We start from the raw sequence: 19,182 nt of genomic DNA, 5'->3' as shown, positions 1-19,182 counted from the left end.
CCTATAACCGGTATACCAAGAGTATACATATTTTTGTCTTGTAGCTTCCTCTTAATGGCTGATGTGAAGAAGCATAGTTTGTCTGAAATGGTTTGTGTTTATGAAATATTATATGTTAAAGTTATTATAACGTTTCCATAAACTAGCTAACATTGAATAATTTATAATTTTTGACCCCATCGGTATAATCCCCACCGCTCGTCGATAGCTGTTGCGCCTGTTTTAATCCTGTATTTTGCATTTTTGCCTATTATTTTGAAAATTTTTCGAATCTGGGGAGTTTTTATAAAATCTGGGGAGTTTTGGCGAAATACCTGGGGAGATTTATTTTTATGGCACACCATCACTGCTTTGCTCATAATTGAAAATACATTACTTGGTGTTAGGAGTGAATATCAACTGGTTGTTTTCATAGAGATATTGTCAACTTTTGTAAGTGTTATTAAATATATGCTGTGATTTTTATAAAATGTTAATAATTTTTAAGAAAGTGTTAATAATTTTTAATAAAATGTTAATAATTTTTATTAAATAGTAATGCACAACTTGTGACCCGCTAGCCCATTGTGTTGATCTACATCAGTGATGCACAACCTGTGGCCCGCAAATCCATTTCGTACGGCCCACGGGTGTTTAAATCTGGCCCACTTGCCTATAGAAAATATTTAGATGCAGAAATTGTTTCACCTTCGGCACGGCGCATTTTGTTGAGATTTATTTTTAGTGCAAGGTTTTCCGTTTTCCAAAAGATTTCTTTCCTAAATTTTATTTGGAATCTGAAATTATGAATGATAAAAAATCAACGGCATTTTTGTTCTTTTTATCTTGAACCTAGCAAAATTCAAGAGTTTTTTTCGCCCAAGATTGATGTTTTGAATGGGCTTCGTTTCATAAGGGTACACATCCAAATCTTGTTTTTGAAATCATATAAATATCAGATGAGGGTTGTGATAAATATTTCTTACTTACTAACAATCTTCAGATTTCCTGATGCTATGATCAAATATTTAAAGTTGTAAAAATTAATTTGTAAGTTTTATTAAATACTGTGCAACTTATTACTACGAGATTTAAATATCTTATAATACATATATACATCAATATTTGGCTGTAATAATGTTATAAATTACGCAATTATCATGCAACCATTATTTTGTCTCCACTTATCACTCGTGCTTTTCAATGTCATTTTATAAATATAAATATTTCAATAATCGTTCATAGGTTCTGAGACAAAACAGTTAATCATTGTATTATTGTTAATGTTATTTGTTTAATGTTACCACCATGATACAAGCATTTGCCTAGTTTGGGGTATATAAAAAAAAAAAAAATTAACGCACTTTTAAATAAATTAATGAACATCGTCTCACTTCAATCAGTCTGTGTTTGGTTGCAATATTCTATCAATTTCGTGTCTTCCAATGTCCGAGATTCATTGTTTTATAAATGTTTTGAATATATATTGATATTTGTAGTTTTAGAGTGATAATCTGTGCGGTAGTATTTGAAATTTCTTTTTATCTCTTAATAGAACAGAAATCGTTGAATATTTTTTCTATGTTCGTTTTTGCTTGTTGGATGTACCTTTGATTGAAGGATTTAGTGATTTTTGTTAGGTGTGTTCATTAATAGACGAATATAAATATGTATAGTTTTGGCGTAGAGTTGTTAAGTGACATGACGGTTGGTTTGGATCTATGAATATAAGGAATTTAGATTCCGGGATCTCGATGCGTAACGACGCGCACTCAGACCGAGGTGTTAGTAATAATAATAATGACTTATTCCAGAATGTGTGCAATACATTCCATAGTTTGATGTCGCATTTTAAACCTTTGTTATTGTTTCGTAGGAAGTTTTCAACATCACCGGTTGTCGTAATGGCGTCAAATAGCCAGTGTGAATGTCTTTTTCAGATCTCAATTAAATGTATATTTCTGCTCTTTTAGAACTAAAGGATGGCGTTTGGTTTATGGGATTGGGCCCTGCTCTTAGCTTCATTGCTAGGAGTTGCCGTTTATTTTCTTTGGAGGAAGAATCAATTTTTCAAAAATCTGAATCTTAACTATGATAAACCTAACTTGGCAGTGGGAAGTATGTTGAAGGTGTATCTTCAGAAGCGACATATTGTGGATTTATTTCAAGATATATATGATAGATTCCCGAATGACAGGTATGAAATATATATATATTTTGAGTTTGTAAATTTTCGTCTGTTAATTTCTTTATTTGGACTGAAAGCTTTAATTTTTTTTCAGGTATGTTGGATTCTTCAACTTTCTGACGCCCACAATTCTGGTAAGAGATCCCGAACTACTCCGTAAAATAATGGTCAAAGACTTTGACCATTTCGTGGACCATATTGAATTTACTGATGAAGAAACGGACCCCCTATCGGCCAAGATGGTGTTTGCCATGAAAGGTGACTCACTACTGTTATAATAGGATTTGCATGTGACAGATGCTCTCAGTATCGCTCTGGTGAAAGACCACCAGAATTGCCCTCAATTACTTTCCAACCTTCTTCTTCCTATTTCTTTCCCCTCTCCATTCCCTTCAGTCTCTAATCGATGCCATTGTCCTGTTGACTTGGGGCAGTGGGAACCTTTTTACGTTGGTGCGTTTCGAAAAAAAAAAGAATATGAAATGTTAATACATATTGCTAATGCATTGTTAATATTATAAAAACGTATGTAATTAATTTGCCGGTACTCACTTATTCTAAAGCAGGTAATACAAAATTGTTTAATTTAAGATTTTTAATTTAATTATTTACACATATAAATAATTTATTTTTTTATTTACAAAACTCTTCATATTAAAATGTTTTTAAAACACTAACTCCAATCTCAGTCCAATGTTTATCAGTTGAGTAAAAAAGTAAACAATGAAAGCAAAAGTACCTATATGTTTATTTTATAGCACACAAAACACATAAATATTGTTTTTAATCTCTTTATGTTTATCTACTATCATGGAAACTAATTGACACTTCACTTGAAAATGTTTGTCATGATTCAATAAATTGTTTGCGATTTTTTTCAATACGATATCCACAGAATTTTACATTCTAAATGAATCCATGCAAATTTCGTCAACAGTAATAATCATAATTTCGCGAACTAATATTCCAGATGGCTACCATCAATAAACCACTCACATGGCTACATTGAGATCAATGGATGTCTATTGTTTATCACACAAAAAACTATCGATTGACATTTTGTCATAGGTCGCAGATTCTCTATCTCACCGCAAACCGAAACCCCCTTCAAAATAAATTTTGTATGATACTAAGCATATGTCAGACATGATAGTGTTTACCTCCTTTGCCTGTATGGCAAAGCGAAAGAAAGGATATATTCAGGGGAAAAAATTTAAAGTGACCCATGCTTAGTATATGCTATAGCTTTTCATTTGGACACTAGATGGCAGTGGAACCCGTTATCACTATACGAATCCGTATGAATATTTAAAGATAAATTAATAATCATGTAGTTTGATGAATCCAATTTTTTTTAAATTTTATAATATTTTTGGGAAGTCATTGACCAAATGACCTCCATAAAAAAGCCGCCACTGGTATTGCGGTATAAACAGATCACATTTAATATATTATGGTGTTCTAAATGCGTTCCATTTATGAATATCTGAATCTTGAGATAAACAGATTATCTGAAGATTAAGATTTTTAATGAATTACTTTGTTTACACCATTTTGATAGATAACAAAATCTACAATTTTCGTTTTTCAATGTTCTCTTCATCAGAATGAGTTGTAGGTATAATAAAGTTAAATATAATATATTATATTAAGATTTGGAGAGTGGTAGAGCCGCGGGGGGGTGGGGCATTCTATATTTTATTAAAAAGGCAAATTATAACTTTGTTTACATCACTTTATTTTTATATACACAATCTACATGTTTCGTTGACAGGAGTAAGTGCATAGTAAAGATAAAAAATGAAATATCAACTTTGGAGAGGGGAGGTAGAGGGAGGGGGAAGTTTGTTAGAATTTTTGTGCTTTTAGATCTTTTCTTTTTAACCCATTTCACCACTAATAATAATATGACTTAATTTGTTAATTGAAAACACTATTTTATTATTACAACTTTTATTTCAAAGAAATCTTAACACTAAGCATCACATAAAATTAAAACGGTACAACATAGAATTTTTTTTTTTTTTGTTATTTGGATATTTGTTTAATCTTCATCTCCAGGCAGTTTATTTTTGAAACATTCTGACATGTGGAGAGCCACCAAGCATTTCTCACATTTCCATCGTGATTCACTTTTCTTTTTCAGTAATGAACACAGATCAAGTTTTAAGTAATCAACCTCCACCTTTGTTTACAAAGCCTAGACGGGTTTTGTTTGACAGGATTTGGAGGAATTTTTCTAGGCTAATGTGTCCATTGTACAGCCTGTAATCTAGTGGTAGCGTAATTTTCTCTAATATGCATTCCGCAATACCTATCCTATAGTCGCTATATGTCAACCTTTGCACATTAGACATATTTTTATATAATGCATAGGTATTATATAAGGCCACGTCCGCCAAATAATTTGAGAAATCAAGCCAGCACTGGTCATTTCTTTCGACTCCACCCACCCCACGATTATAATCGATGACTGCCTTAGGTTTTAGAATAGTTTTCCCAGTTTTGTAGTCATTTTTACCTGTATCCGTCGTAAAGTTGTTGTCAATGATTTTTTATGCATAAAATGATTACGCAAAGACAGATCGGCGTTTCGCCGGCTTAGTGCTTTAATACCATAATATAGTTGACTGACGATTCGCCGGCTTCGTGTGTCAATGGGTTGATAAAATAATTTGTAAATCTTTTTCAGGAGACACATGGAGAGAAATGAGAAGCACCCTTAGCCCGGCCTTTACCAGCTCCAAGATGCGAGCCATGCTGCCCTTCATGCAGGAGTGCGTGGACAACCTCATAGAGTACTTAAACACAGAACTCAAGAGTCCAGATGGGAAAGGTACCTGACTTAATAAATAAAAATATCATGACAATAATTACTTGTATGCTTTTGCGCACTAGTTTTACACAAAATGCCATCTTGTCCTATTTTTTAACAGTTTAAATTGATTTTTCAAAGATCCATAGCTCATGATAGAAATCGACATAGTGTGCTGAAAATAGGTTTTGCTGGTTCAAAGGAAAAATAATAAAAAATCACAAAAAATGTTTGTTGTTTAAATCAATATTTTTTATATTTTTGTGGTTTAGGGTTGTCCAGCTTCCTTTTGTTGATTTCCTTTCTCTTTTTTTCTCCATCATTATTGACTTCATTCCATTCTAATTGTTTTTTAGTTTCAGGAACCGATGGCAAAGATATGGAAGTAAAGGATCTCTACACAAGATACACAAATGATGTCATCGCATCTTGCGGCTTTGGGATTAAAACTAACTCTTTGAAGGAAAGGGACAACTCTTTTTATACTATGGCCAAACAGCTTTCTACCTTCACTACAATGGACATAATTATATTTTTAATTTACATTGTTTGTCCACCTATAATAAGGGTAAGTACTTTGCTATATGCAAAGCTCCATAGCTTGTGATCGAAATTACATCGTCAGCTGAAAACAGTTGTGTTGAACTAGAAATTTCATTAACCTGTAACTTTTGCTCACCGTTTGAGACAAACAAACATATTTCTGTTTTATATACATTTCATTACATATTTCATATACATCACAAAATTTAATACGTACAATAAATTACAAATAGTGTTTGCACAAAAGAGAGATTTACAAATATTTAAAAACAATTTCAAAAAAATTTCAGGCAGTGGTGAAGAGGAATCAATGGGATTTCTCTTTTGAATCACTCTTCAATACAGTCCTCTCCAATGGGAGAACCAAATCTAACTTCAATCAAAAAAATTGTGTGCGCATTATTTTGAGCTAAAAATTTGGGCTTTGCTTTAACATATTTTTAATAATATAAGTATATTTCTAGGTGTTTAAACTTCAGTTTGGCAGGAAAGAAATAAACAATTTCTTCAGAGATGTGTTCACAAGAAACATGCAGAACCGATTGGACCATAATATAGTAAGACACGACATGATCCACCTCCTCTTGTTGGCTAAGCAGGGAAAACTAAGCGATGACTCTGCCACTAGTGCAAATGGAGATCAGACTCAGTCTGATATGATTAAGAAAGGAAAGAAAATTGGTAACTATGTTTTAGTATTATTACACGAGGCGATGCACCACGTCGTGTAACATTTGGAATCAGGCCGCTAACGATAACATTCCTTATATAGGTGGCGATAAGGCTTAAATTCCCGCTTAACACCAGCCGCCTGTTTTGATGTATGCAAGAAAAAAACATCGCCAAAAATTGTGTTTTATTTTATTTTTCGAAGTTCAGGCAACTTAATTTGCCGCATTATGCAATAAAACCATAACCGAAAATGGGTTCGTAAGTAGAAGATTTTGAACTTTAATTTTTTTTGTTTGATCTTCGCAAAAATAAATGCTAATAAAGCAGAATATATGTAGCATCTTTTGTGGCATCCCTACCAGGTAACATTGGCGGGAGATTTAAACCGAGAATTACACACGAAAATTGGTAAGAAATGTTGTTTCGCCTGTAAAATGTTAATGTAAACATTGTAAAATCTCACTTTATAGGTTTTAAATAAAGTATTTGCCACATAATTATTTTTTAATAAAAAAAGGTATGGCAAATATCTAGTACGGATATGTGCTATTTTATTTTTGTGTATTAAATTTAATATTAAAGAGGCAATTTTGACATTTTTTTGTGACTGAATGACTAAAAAATTAATCATTCCCAACCTTCTATATCAATATAATGAAATATAAAATATAAAGATTTAAATTTATTTATGACAAATTAGTATGCCAATGATTGGTCATTTGGAATTTAAATTTTAGCCCATCAAAAAGCTTTTATAAAACATTGGTATGGAAGCCTTTAATGTGACACTTCCACATCAAGAGACACATGTTCATAGTTGTTAGGGATGGAAAGTACCAATAGTTGCAAGAAATATGAAGAGGACAAAAAAAACTGAGCGATCTACAATGCCAATGTCCCACCTTGATAGCAAGATGGCTCAGATAACTGAGAAACGATGTTGTGTAACCAGAAGACATCCCCAAACACTTAGGACGGGTTGTTTCGGAGAATTTGAACAATTCATCAAATTTCAACGTTCATTTCCGGGTTCTGTGAAAGTCTTATTCAAGTTCTGTTATTATATCATTATAGGCTAGTTGCTTGACAAAACTGAAATAAAAACAGAACTTGAAAAAATATTTCACAGAACTTGAAAATGGACTTTGAAATTTGATGAATTGTTCAGATTCTCCGAAACAACCCGTCCTTAATAATAACCCAGGTGAACTCTAAAGGTGAATCATGGTAGATAGCTCTATTGGTCTATGGCCCGAGTGCTCACGGGAGCTACATTTAAACATGGGAGATAGCTCTATTGGTCTATGGCCCGAGTGCTCACGGGAGCTACATTTAAACATGGGAGATAGCTCTATTGGTCTATGGTCCGAGTGCTCACGGGAGCTACATTTAAACATGGGAGATAGCTCTATTGGTCTATGGCCCGAGTGCTCACGGGAGCTACATTTAAACATGGGAGATAGCTCTATTGGTCTATGGTCCGAGTGCTCACGGGAGCTACATTTAAACATGGGAGATAGCTCTATTGGTCTATGGCCCGAGTGCTCACGGGAGCTACATTTAAACATGGGAGATAGCTCTATTGGTCTATGGCCCGAGTGCTCACGGGAGCTACATTTAAACATGGGAGATAGCTCTATTGGTCTATGGCCCGAGTGCTCACGGGAGCTACATTTAAACATGGGAGATAGCTCTATTGGTCTATGGCCCGAGTTCTCACGGGAGCTACATTTAAACATGGGAGATAGCTCTATTGGTCTATGGCTCGAGTGCTCAAGGTAGCTACATTTAAACATGGGAGATAGCTCTATTGGCCTATGGCCCGAGTGCTATGGCCTGGGAGCTACATTTAAACATGGGAGATAGCTCTATTGGTCTATGGCCCGAGTGCTCACGGGAGCTACATTTAAACATGGGAGATAACTCTATTGGCCTATGGCCCGCGTGCTATGGCCCGGGAGCTACAATTAAACATGGGAGATAGCTCTATTGGTCTATGGCCCGAGTTCTCACGGGAGCTATATTTAAACATGGGAGATAGCTCTATTGGCCTATGGCCCGCGTGCTATGGCCCGGGAGCTACATTTAAACATGGGAGATAGCTCTATTGGTCTATGGCCCGAGTGCTCACGGGAGCTACATTTAAACATGGGAGATAGCTCTATTGGTCTATGGCCCGAGTGCTCACGGGAGCTACATTTAAACATGGGAGATAGCTCTATTGGTCTATGGCCCGAGTTCTCACGGGAGCTACATTTAAACATGGGAGATAGCTCTATTGGCCTATGGCCCGAGTGCTATGGCCCGGGAGCTACATTTAAACATGGGAGATATATCTATTGGTCTATGGCCCGAGTGCTCACGGGAGCTACATTTAAACATGGGAGATAGCTCTATTGGTCTATGGCCCGAGTTCTCACGGGAGCTACATTTAAACATGGGAGATAGCTCTATTGGCCTATGGCCCGAGTGCTATGGCCCGGGAGCTACATTTAAACATGGGAGATAGCTCTATTGGTCTATGGCCCGAGTGCTCACGGGAGCTACATTTAAACATGGGAGATAGCTCTATTAGCCTATGGCCCGCGTGCTATGGCCCGGGAGCTACATTTAAACATGGGAGATAGCTCTATTGGTCTATGGCCCGAGTTCTCACGGGAGCTACATTTAAACATGGGAGATAGCTCTATTGGCCTATGGCCCGCGTGCTATGGCCCGGGAGCTACATTTAAACATGGGAGATAGCTCTATTGGTCTATGGACCGAGTGCTCACGGAAGCTACATTTAAACATGAGAGATAGCTCTATTGGTCTATGGCCCGAGTGCTCACGGGAGCTACACTTAAACATGGGAGATAGCTCTATTGGCCTATGGCCCGCGTGCTATGGCCCGGGAGCTACATTTAAACATGGGAGATAGCTCTATTGGCCTATGGCCCGAGTGCTATGGCCTGGGAGCTACATTTAAACATGGGAGATAGCTCTATTGGTCTATGGCCCGAGTGCTCACGGGAGCTACATTTAAACATGGGAGATAGCTCTATTGGCCTATGGCCCGAGTGCTCACGGGAGCTACATTTAAACATGAGAGATAGCTCTATTGGTCTATGGCCCGAGTGCTCACGGGAGCTACATTTAAACATGGGAGATAGCTCTATTGGCCTATGGCCCGAGTGCTCACGGGAGCTACATTTAAACATGAGAGATAGCTCTATTGGTCTATGGCCCGAGTGCTCACGGGAGCTACATTTAAACATGGGAGATAGCTCTATTGGCCTATGGCCCGAGTGCTCACGGGAGCTACATTTAAACATGAGAGATAGCTCTATTGGTCTATGGCCCGAGTGCTCACGGGAGCTACATTTAAACATGGGAGATAGCTCTATTGGTCTATGGCCCGAGTGCTCACGGGAGCTACATTTAAACATGGGAGATAGCTCTATTGGTCTATGGCCCGAGTTCTCACGGGAGCTACATTTAAACATGGGAGATAGCTCTATTGGCCTATGGCCCGAGTGCTATGGCCCGGGAGCTACATTTAAACATGGGAGATAGCTCTATTGGTCTATGGCCTGAGTGCTCACGGGAGCTACATTTAAACATGGGAGATAGCTCTATTGGTCTATGGCTCGAGTGCTCAAGGTAGCTACATTTAAACATGGGAGATGGCTTTATTGGCCTATGGCCCGAGTGCTGAAGGTAGCTACATTTAAACATGGGAGATGGCTTTATTGGCCTATGGCCCGAGTGGTCAAGGTAGCTACATTTAAACATGGGAGATGGCTTTATTGGCCTATGGCTCGAGTGCTCAAGGTAGCTACATTTAAACATGGGAGATGGCTTTATTGGCCTATGGCTCGAGTGCTCAAGGTAGCTACATTTAAACATGGGAGATGGCTTTATTGGCCTATGGCCCGAGTGCTCAAGGTAGCTACATTTAAACATGGGAGATGGCTTTATTGGCCTATGGCCCGAGTGCTCAAGGTAGCTACATTTAAACATGGGAGATGGCTTTATTGGCCTAAAGCCCGAGTGCTCAAGGTAGCTACATTTAAACATGGGAGATAGCTCTATTGGTCTATGGCCCGAGTGCTCACGGGAGCTACATTTAAACATGGGAGATAGCTCTATTGGTCTATGGCTCGAATGCTCAAGGTAGCTACATTTAAACATGGGAGATGGCTTTATTGGCCTATGGCCCGAGTGCTCAAGGTAGCTACATTTAAACATGGGAGATGGCTTTATTGGCCTATGGCCCGAGTGGTCAAGGTAGCTACATTTAAACATGGGAGATGGCTTTATTGGCCTATGGCCCGAGTGGTCAAGGTAGCTACATTTAAACATGGGAGATGGCTTTATTGGCCTATGGCCCGAGTGGTCAAGGTAGCTACATTTAAACATGGGAGATGGCTTTATTGGCCTATGGCTCGAGTGCTCAAGGTAGCTACATTTAAACATGGGAGATGGCTTTATTGGCCTATGGCCCGAGTGCTCAAGGTAGCTACATTTAAACATGGGAGATGGCTTTATTGGCCTATGGCCCGAGTGCTCAAGGTAGCTACATTTAAACATGGGAGATGGCTTTATTGGCCTATGGCCCGAGTGCTCAAGGTAGCTACATTTAAACATGGGAGATGGCTTTATTGGCCTAAAGCCCGAGTGCTCAAGGTAGCTACATTTAAACATGGGAGATAGCTCTATTGGTCTATGGCCCGAGTGCTCACGGGAGCTACATTTAAACATGGGAGATAGCTCTATTGGTCTATGGCTCGAATGCTCAAGGTAGCTACATTTAAACATGGGAGATGGCTTTATTGGCCTATGGCCCGAGTGCTCAAGGTAGCTACATTTAAACATGGGAGATGGCTTTATTGGCCTATGGCCCGAGTGGTCAAGGTAGCTACATTTAAACATGGGAGATGGCTTTATTGGCCTATGGCCCGAGTGGTCAAGGTAGCTACATTTAAACATGGGAGATGGCTTTATTGGCCTATGGCCCGAGTGGTCAAGGTAGCTACATTTAAACATGGGAGATGGCTTTATTGGCCTATGGCCCGAGTGGTCAAGGTAGCTACATTTAAACATGGGAGATGGCTTTATTGGCCTATGGCCCGAGTGGTCAAGGTAGCTACATTTAAACATGGGAGATGGCTTTATTGGCCTATGGCTCGAGTGCTCAAGGTAGCTACATTTAAACATGGGAGATGGCTTTATTGGCCTATGGCCCGAGTGCTCAAGGTAGCTACATTTAAACATGGGAGATGGCTTTATTGGCCTAAAGCCCGAGTGCTCAAGGTAGCTACATTTAAACATGGGAGATAGCTCTATTGGTCTATGGCCCGAGTGCTCACGGGAGCTACATTTAAACATGGGAGATAGCTCTATTGGTCTATGGCTCGAATGCTCAAGGTAGCTACATTTAAACATGGGAGATGGCTTTATTGGCCTATGGCCCGAGTGCTCAAGGTAGCTACATTTAAACATGGGAGATGGCTTTATTGGCCTATGGCCCGAGTGGTCAAGGTAGCTACATTTAAACATGTGAGATGGCTTTATTGGCCTATGGCCCGAGTGCTCAAGGTAGCTACATTTAAACATGGGAGATGGCTTTATTGGCCTATGGCCCGAGTGCTCAAGGTAGCTACATTTAAACATGGGAGATAGCTCTATTGGTCTATGGCCCGAGTGCTCAACAATATGTTATTGTTTCTAATATTATTTTCAGAATGGTCTGATGACGACATATTGGCCCAAGCGATGGTCTTCTTGTTTGCTGGATTTGACTCTTCCGCTAATCTCATTAGCTTCATAACATATGAGCTTGCACTAAATCCCCATGTGCAGAAAAGATTGCAGGAAGAAATTGATGAATCTCTGGCAATAACTAATGGCGTCATTGTATATGAAGATGTTCTCCAACTCAAGTATTTAGACATGACTATTTCAGGTGATTATTATTAATGCATATATAGTTAAAATTAATTTATGTAGTACATAGTATTATTCATTATTTGCTCTACCATGAGATTACTCCTATTCTTCTTCTTTTTTCGTATGGTTAGAGTTCAGAATGGAACATCTAGGTTTGCTGGCCAGTCTAGGGCCCTGTGGGCCTCTTCAATTCTGCCGGAGAATGAATGGAGTGAGCATTTGTTGACCACATATCTGGTGGTCTGCATCACACCGCATTCTCACATCCCCGAGTCTTTAAGGCCCTACCTGTGCACCGTATGGGCACAACGGCTATAATTCTCAGTTATATTGATATGAGAAAACATACTATCGACAGTTTAAAGATCACATTTTTTATGTCCACTTTTAGGTAAATTTGAGTTTTATAGTTTAAAATTTCATATTTGTATGTATTTTTTATTACACAGACACTGCATGTCCTATCCCATAATAATTATTGCAATTCAATTACTGACACTCAAGTTATTTATTTATCAATTTAAACGCCCTGATGGGCTTTTACATGATTTGCTGCATAAAACAACAAGAAAATAAATAATTAAAAACTTAAAACAAATGAATATAAAACATGGTACATATAATTTTTCATTTAGACGTACATAATATAAGAAAAGAGAAAACAATTAATAATTCAGTTTTAAAAGTGCAGATGGCATAAAAATAATATAACTTAATAGAAAAAGTTGATTATACGTAATGTAAAGTGAATAGAAGTAATTTACAAGTGAATGGAAGTAATTTGCAAGTAAATAGAAGTAATTTAAAAGTGAATACAAGTAATTTACAAGTGAATAGAAGTAATTTACAAGTAATTTACAAGTAAATACAAGTAATTTACAAGTGAATACAAATAATTTACAAGTTAATAAAAATGTAAATAGAAGTAATTTACAAGTGAATAGAAGTAATTTACAAGTAAATAGAAGTAATTTACAAGTGAATACAAGTAATTAACAAGTGAATACAAATGATTTACAAGTGAATACAAGTAATTTACAGGTGAATAAAAGTAATTTACAATAAGAAATCAATGAAAATAGTAATAATTGTAATCGCTCCTACGCGATACTCCTAAATGATAATATAAGCTGCATAAAAAAAATCATTCAGGTATTTAGACCCGGAATTATTATTGTAGAATAACATAATTTGCCTGGTTGGTCGATTTCGTACTTTACAGTCGATGAGAATGATTATGGAATGAATGATTTTATGCAAAAAAATGTAATCATTTATTTTTCTTCTATTTTCTAGGGTATGTTTTTGAATGCACCTGACGCAGTGAGTCAAACATTCAAACACGTTTTTCTCAAAACTAACTATTCTGGATTTACAATAATTAAACCATCGTTATGTTGTTTTCAGAAACTTTACGCCTCTGGCCTGGTGCACCTAACTTGGATAGACTCTGTGTAAAGCCGTATACACTGCCACCACAAAACGATTCACAGAATACCTATACCCATAAGGTATACTATACATGTTGATATATTACAAAATAATTTTTTATTTCTTACATTATTAAATTACGGAGTATTTTTACGAGAGATGGGAAGGCTGACAGAGATATTGAAAGAAGGGTAAATGCAGATAACTCTCTGCAGATGCAGATAATGGAGGACTGAATGCAGTTGGCGCTAACAAAAAATTGTCCAAAGAAGCGAAGCTAGCAGTTCACAATAGAGTGCTGGTACCTACCCTGATGTACGGAAGAAAGGAATGGAACTGGCAGAGAAAAGATGAAAGTAGACTGAATGTACTGAGGCATATGTGTGGTAAAACCTTGTATGATCGTGTGAGAAATGTGGAGATTCGCAAAGAGTGCAAGGCTGATGTAAACGTAATGAGTAAGATCAAGAAAGGGGCGCTTAGATGGTTTGGGCATGTAGATCGAATGAGCGAAGAAAGGAGTGTAAGGAGGATATACAATGCAAATGTGAATGGTAGCAGAAGTCGGGGACGCCCGAGGAAGACATGGCAAGACCAAGTGAATCAGATACTTGAGTCTGGCCATGTCAAGAGTCAGAATAATAGAAGAGTATGTATGAGACAATGTATGAATGTGAATGAGGCAAGGAGTGTGTGCCAAGACCGAGTTGTTTGGTGGTCCGTCCTCTCTGCCTACCCTGCGGGAAACGGCGTTATGGTTAGTTAATTAGTTATTAAATTTATTACATTATTACATTATTTCATTTATTACATTATTACATTTATTACATCATTACATTATTACATTTATTACATTATTACGTTTATTACATTATTATATTTCCCTACTTGCTAGGCTAGCTTGCGCCGTGTTGTAGCAAGTAGTCTACGACTTCATTTTTAGTATGGTCAAAAATTAAACATGCATATTTTTATAATAATAAAAATAAAAAATTAAACAGAATAGTGTAAGTGTCTCTAGCTGTACTTGACCACAATTTCTTTTTCTTCATAGGGATTCGGAAACGTAAACCGGTATGAGATAGTAGAACTCACTGTTTTAAGTTTTTGTGGGGAGGATGCTGAAGTGTGTTTTACAAAATAAATATTGTCCCGGCGTGCGCAAGTAAATTTTATTTTATTAATTTGTTTTATTTCACAAATTACTCATTAAAAATAATATAAAGTATATTTACGGCACGTTCCAAAGTGGTAGATACTCTGAGTATCGCCCTGGTGTAAGACCACCATTAAGAATTAAAACGTTGCTTGAAATGGCTTTGGCCGTGTTTGGTGACCAGATCAGAATAGCCAGCTACTTCCCCACCTTCATTTTTCTCATCTCCTTCCCCTCCAAACGGTTGGGTGCAGTTGGGACTCTTGTGCGGTTTTATTAAAAACAAAAGCTGTACTGGCACAATAAAAACAGCAGAGGTTGTAACACAGATCCTTGTGGTATTCCTTTTATGGAGCTGAAATGAAATAGAGTCTCCTACTGTTTCAATCAATTTTGTGAATGATATGATGATACAAACCATTGTGGCTGAGCTAATGTAGTACGACTTTCATAAGATATTACAGTTTAATTTAAAACTATAAAGTCAAATCAATAGAGGCTTTGTGAGTAATATGGTGTAGTGATTATTTTCATGTACGTTTTTAGTTGCAAAAGGGGGACCAGATATTCATACCAACCAACGCATTCCACCGAGATCCTCAATACTTCAAGGATCCATTAGTCTTTGACCCTGAACGGTTTTCAGAGGATAATAAGGCTTCCATCAAACCATTCACATATTACCCATTCGGAGCAGGACCGAGACAATGTATTGGTAAGTTCTTTTATGAAATTAATTTTTTAACCCAGTTTTTAACATTGTAATTATTCTTACTTTACATTTTACATTAAAATTTTACGGCTGTTTGTGATAATTATTGACTAAGTGTTATTTTAATTGCAGCATCCAGATTTGCACTAATGGAAGCTAAAGTGCTGATTGTCAACTTGGTGTCAAAGTTTGAGTTTGTTCGTACAGCGAAAACACCTGTTCCTATGAAACTCAAAAACAGCGTTTTCGATATGGTTCCTGAAAATGGATTCTGGGTCGGAGTTAGACACAGGAAAAATCTTGTGAAATAAAATAGATAATTTTTTTTTTACTATATAATCCTATTGATTACGCTGGTTTTGTAAAATTGTTTTTAAAATATATTTTCTGAGATAAACCTTTCTATTATTTAATGTTACATATTTGAATTGTTACATTAGAAAACAAACAAATTAAGAAATTTTGTTTGACTTATTGGCGAGAAAATGCAGTTTGGAGGAAAAGCAAAAACTTTATTTATTCAGGAAACAAGTTCAATATACGGTCGGTGGCCGAGTTGACATTGCGTTTGGGTCCCACCCAGGCGTAGTGTGTTCAATTCCTCGGCTGGCTAAGTCCTCCATCACAACACAAGCAACATTTTCAGCTTACTGTGGTGGTAGTAGGAGATTTTCAAATATTGTCTGGTTATTCGTAACCCGGGAATGTTTGTCTTTCTTTTTAAAAAAAAAAATAAATTTATATGTAACCACTTTTCCACCTCTGACCAAGCCAGATGGTCGGCTGGCTAACTCGGCCATCACTGCCGTACTCTCAAAGGAATTGGAAAGGGTGGTTATTAACAAGTTGCTCACATACTTCGAGAATAACAACATCCTAAGTGATTGTGTGGCGATCTGCTCGGATATGTGAAGCAAATTTGTATGGATATCTCTGGTCTGGTCTATAATAGGGTCTGGCACCGGGAGCTTATCAGGTAGTTACCATCGTATGGGATCCATCAAACCCTGCATAGTTGGATTGCGGACTTTCTCAAAGGAAGAACATTCCAAACCGCAGTTGACGGCACTTCTTCCTATTCGCACCAAATCAATGCGGGGGTGCCACAGGATCTGTGCTGTCGCGTACGCTACTTTTGTTGCACATCAACGATCTCGTTGAATGTGCATCAATTTATTGCTACGCTGACGACAGCAGTGTTCACGAGGGTTATCTTTTAGACAAGCCCCCTTCCACTTTTGATGTTCAAACAGCTCGGGAATCTTTGGAACAAAAAGTTGACCACCACCTCGAGAAGGTTCGTGCCTGGGGTAAGGCCAACCTGGTCAGTTTCAACGTCTCAAAAATCCAAAGAGAGAGAATAAAGACAATCTGGTTCAATATGATGGAAGCACCCTCAATGAAATCTCCATTGAAATGCTGTAAATATATCAGACCGGCTCAAGAATCCGGGCTCTATAGAAGCCCTAGTAAATCTGGCTTCCAAGAAAATGGGCATCTTGTATAGGGCTAGCAGATTCTTCAATAGTAACCAGCTGCTAACCCTATAAAAATCTCAAATACGCCCAACAATTGAATTTGGGAGCCATCTCTGGGCTGGAGCTCTAGAGGGGTTGATTATTTATAATAACTTTTAAATTTTCTAAATAAAAAAGTATTGCCAATATTTGAAATGTCGAATGAGCAGATGACAGGGGCACATGTTCAACATATTGTGACCAATTTTGCGAGAGAGAGTTTGAGAAGTTTTCTACGCCCCTACCTATATTTCGGCACGACGCACTCAAGAGGCATAAAGTGTCATGCCGATATATCGGCATACTGTAACTAAGGGGTTAAAGAGTAGTTAGTGAAGGGTTTGAGTTTGTGTGAAGGTTAGAGTAGTGCTATTTGAAAATTATATTGATTACGGAAGGAAAGATTTACGATGAATTCTTGAACAATTTAATAACAACTCATTTCTGTAGAATATGATTGTAAAATATGTTTTTATTTAATATTAATTTCTGATGGTTTATTCAATGTATTATCTTCATTTTTGACTTCCCTGATGTCAGTGATAAATTCAATTAGCTAACATGATTGACCTTGTCAATTGTAATTTGGTGAACAGAGATGGTCAAACTTTTACCACAAAAACACAATAGACATTATATTTACTGTTATATGTATATTTTTATTTTATTAAATTGTGTTAGAACCTACACCACCAATAAATTAACAAAGTCCTAAATGTTGGATAGCAAATTTTATTTTATTGGTATTAAAATATTATTTACCTCCATAATCGGAATTTGATGACCAATACTTTGGCCCTTATGTAAATAGTTTCAATAAAATATTACTTATTGTGATCGAAAACAATAGTACATAGATGCTTCTCAAAATGGTATTCAAGTTTTTCCAGTGTTTTATAAGTTATCAGAAATGGATCAACGGAATTAAATCTAAACAACTCTTAATCCCATTTCAATCAGAGATGTGCAAAATGGGTATCCAAAACCATTTGAAATGCAAAATGGAAATGGGTCAAAACTTTTCCATTTGAAAATGCAAAATGCAAAATGGTTTTTAGAAAAGCATTTCAAATGCAAAATACCTATTTTCAAAATGCATTGAAAATGCAAAATGGTTTCTCAGGTCAATCAATCAAAATAATTATAGAATTTTTAAACAATTTTGTCATTTAATAATGGACATCAATGTAGAACAAACATATTACATGATGGTAAATCCAAAAACACCACTACAGATTATGAAACCACAAAAAATTAGCGCGGGACTAATGTTGCCAACGTAAAAACATAGAAACTGCTATCTAACATTTAATATTACAGCGTCATGGCCATCTTCAGTATTTGAATCAGTATTTTTTGTAATGGTATCACTCAATTGCCAGAGCTCCTACCAGGGAGCAACTTGACAAATGTAAATTATCTCTCATAGCGAGGTTGAGGACCGACTGATATTTGGGGCTTATGAAAAAAAGATGAGTGGAAATAGTAGGAAGAATGTTGCAAAAAAAGCATTTAAAATGGAAAATGCATTGAGAAAAGCATTTAAAATACAAAATGGTTTTTAGAAAAGCATTTAAAATGCAAAATGGAAAATACCCATTTTGCATTTTGCATTTCCATTTGAAATGGATTTATTTGAAATAAAGCACATCTCTGATTTCAATGGATAAAATAAAGGGTTTGGGTAGTGATATATTATTACCTCCTTCTTTACCCAACGTTTTGGACAGCATTCCAATGTCCATCATCGGGGCAGATGTGTAATCGATGATTTTTTTTTTCTTCATTTTTACATACTTATTTGACGTGAAGTGGTAAATCATTTAAATTTACTGAATTCGTAGCTAGTTTTCTGTATAAAAATAGAACGCAGTCATATGTGCCTCACAATTTTTACCTCATATGGGTGTTTAAAATATTACCTGTCTATTATAGACAGAGGCCTTGTGTTGTCTAGGTAATCTCAGTAATCGAAGATTGTGGTGTGGTGATTGTGCTTATGTAGATGCGATACCATGCTGCGAACTCCAATCCTCTCTACAGCTGGTATTACAGTATAATTTTAAATGGTTTTTTGCGTTTATTTTTTTCGTAGTTGTCAAATACCGGATACCAAGAACTATTGAGCGCCCCGTCATCTTTATTAATGGTAATGCTTGTGAATTTCAATTGCCTCATTGCTTTCATATTATGCGCATTAGTGGGTGTTACCGCCGGATGCTTGTCATCACACAATAT

At 36.8% G+C, this 19,182-nt stretch overlaps 1 protein-coding gene across 1 annotated transcript in view; it reads left to right on the top strand.

Moving 5' to 3' along the window:
• Positions 1 to 350: 350 nt before the first annotated feature.
• Positions 351 to 19,182, top strand: part of LOC149419273 (uncharacterized) — a 49,921-nt gene continuing 31,089 nt past the window's right edge. The window contains exons 1-10 of the mRNA XM_089637962.1: positions 351 to 432; positions 1,953 to 2,176; positions 2,262 to 2,425; positions 4,860 to 5,003; positions 5,339 to 5,550; positions 5,990 to 6,206; positions 11,923 to 12,144; positions 13,536 to 13,639; positions 15,262 to 15,430; positions 15,560 to 15,729. Coding sequence (XP_089494088.1) covers positions 1,962 to 2,176; positions 2,262 to 2,425; positions 4,860 to 5,003; positions 5,339 to 5,550; positions 5,990 to 6,206; positions 11,923 to 12,144; positions 13,536 to 13,639; positions 15,262 to 15,430; positions 15,560 to 15,729 — 1,617 coding nt within the window. The 5' untranslated portion in view covers positions 351 to 432; positions 1,953 to 1,961. The remainder of the gene's footprint in view (positions 433 to 1,952; positions 2,177 to 2,261; positions 2,426 to 4,859; positions 5,004 to 5,338; positions 5,551 to 5,989; positions 6,207 to 11,922; positions 12,145 to 13,535; positions 13,640 to 15,261; positions 15,431 to 15,559; positions 15,730 to 19,182) is intronic.

The sequence above is a fragment of the Hesperophylax consimilis genome, chromosome 12, assembly GCF_061612785.1.
Source record: "Hesperophylax consimilis isolate HC1 chromosome 12, BYU_Hcon_1.0, whole genome shotgun sequence".
Taxonomy (NCBI): Eukaryota; Metazoa; Arthropoda; class Insecta; order Trichoptera; family Limnephilidae; genus Hesperophylax; species Hesperophylax consimilis.
Note: the sequence above shows the minus strand (reverse complement) of the source record. Positions and strands in the feature narration are given on the sequence as shown.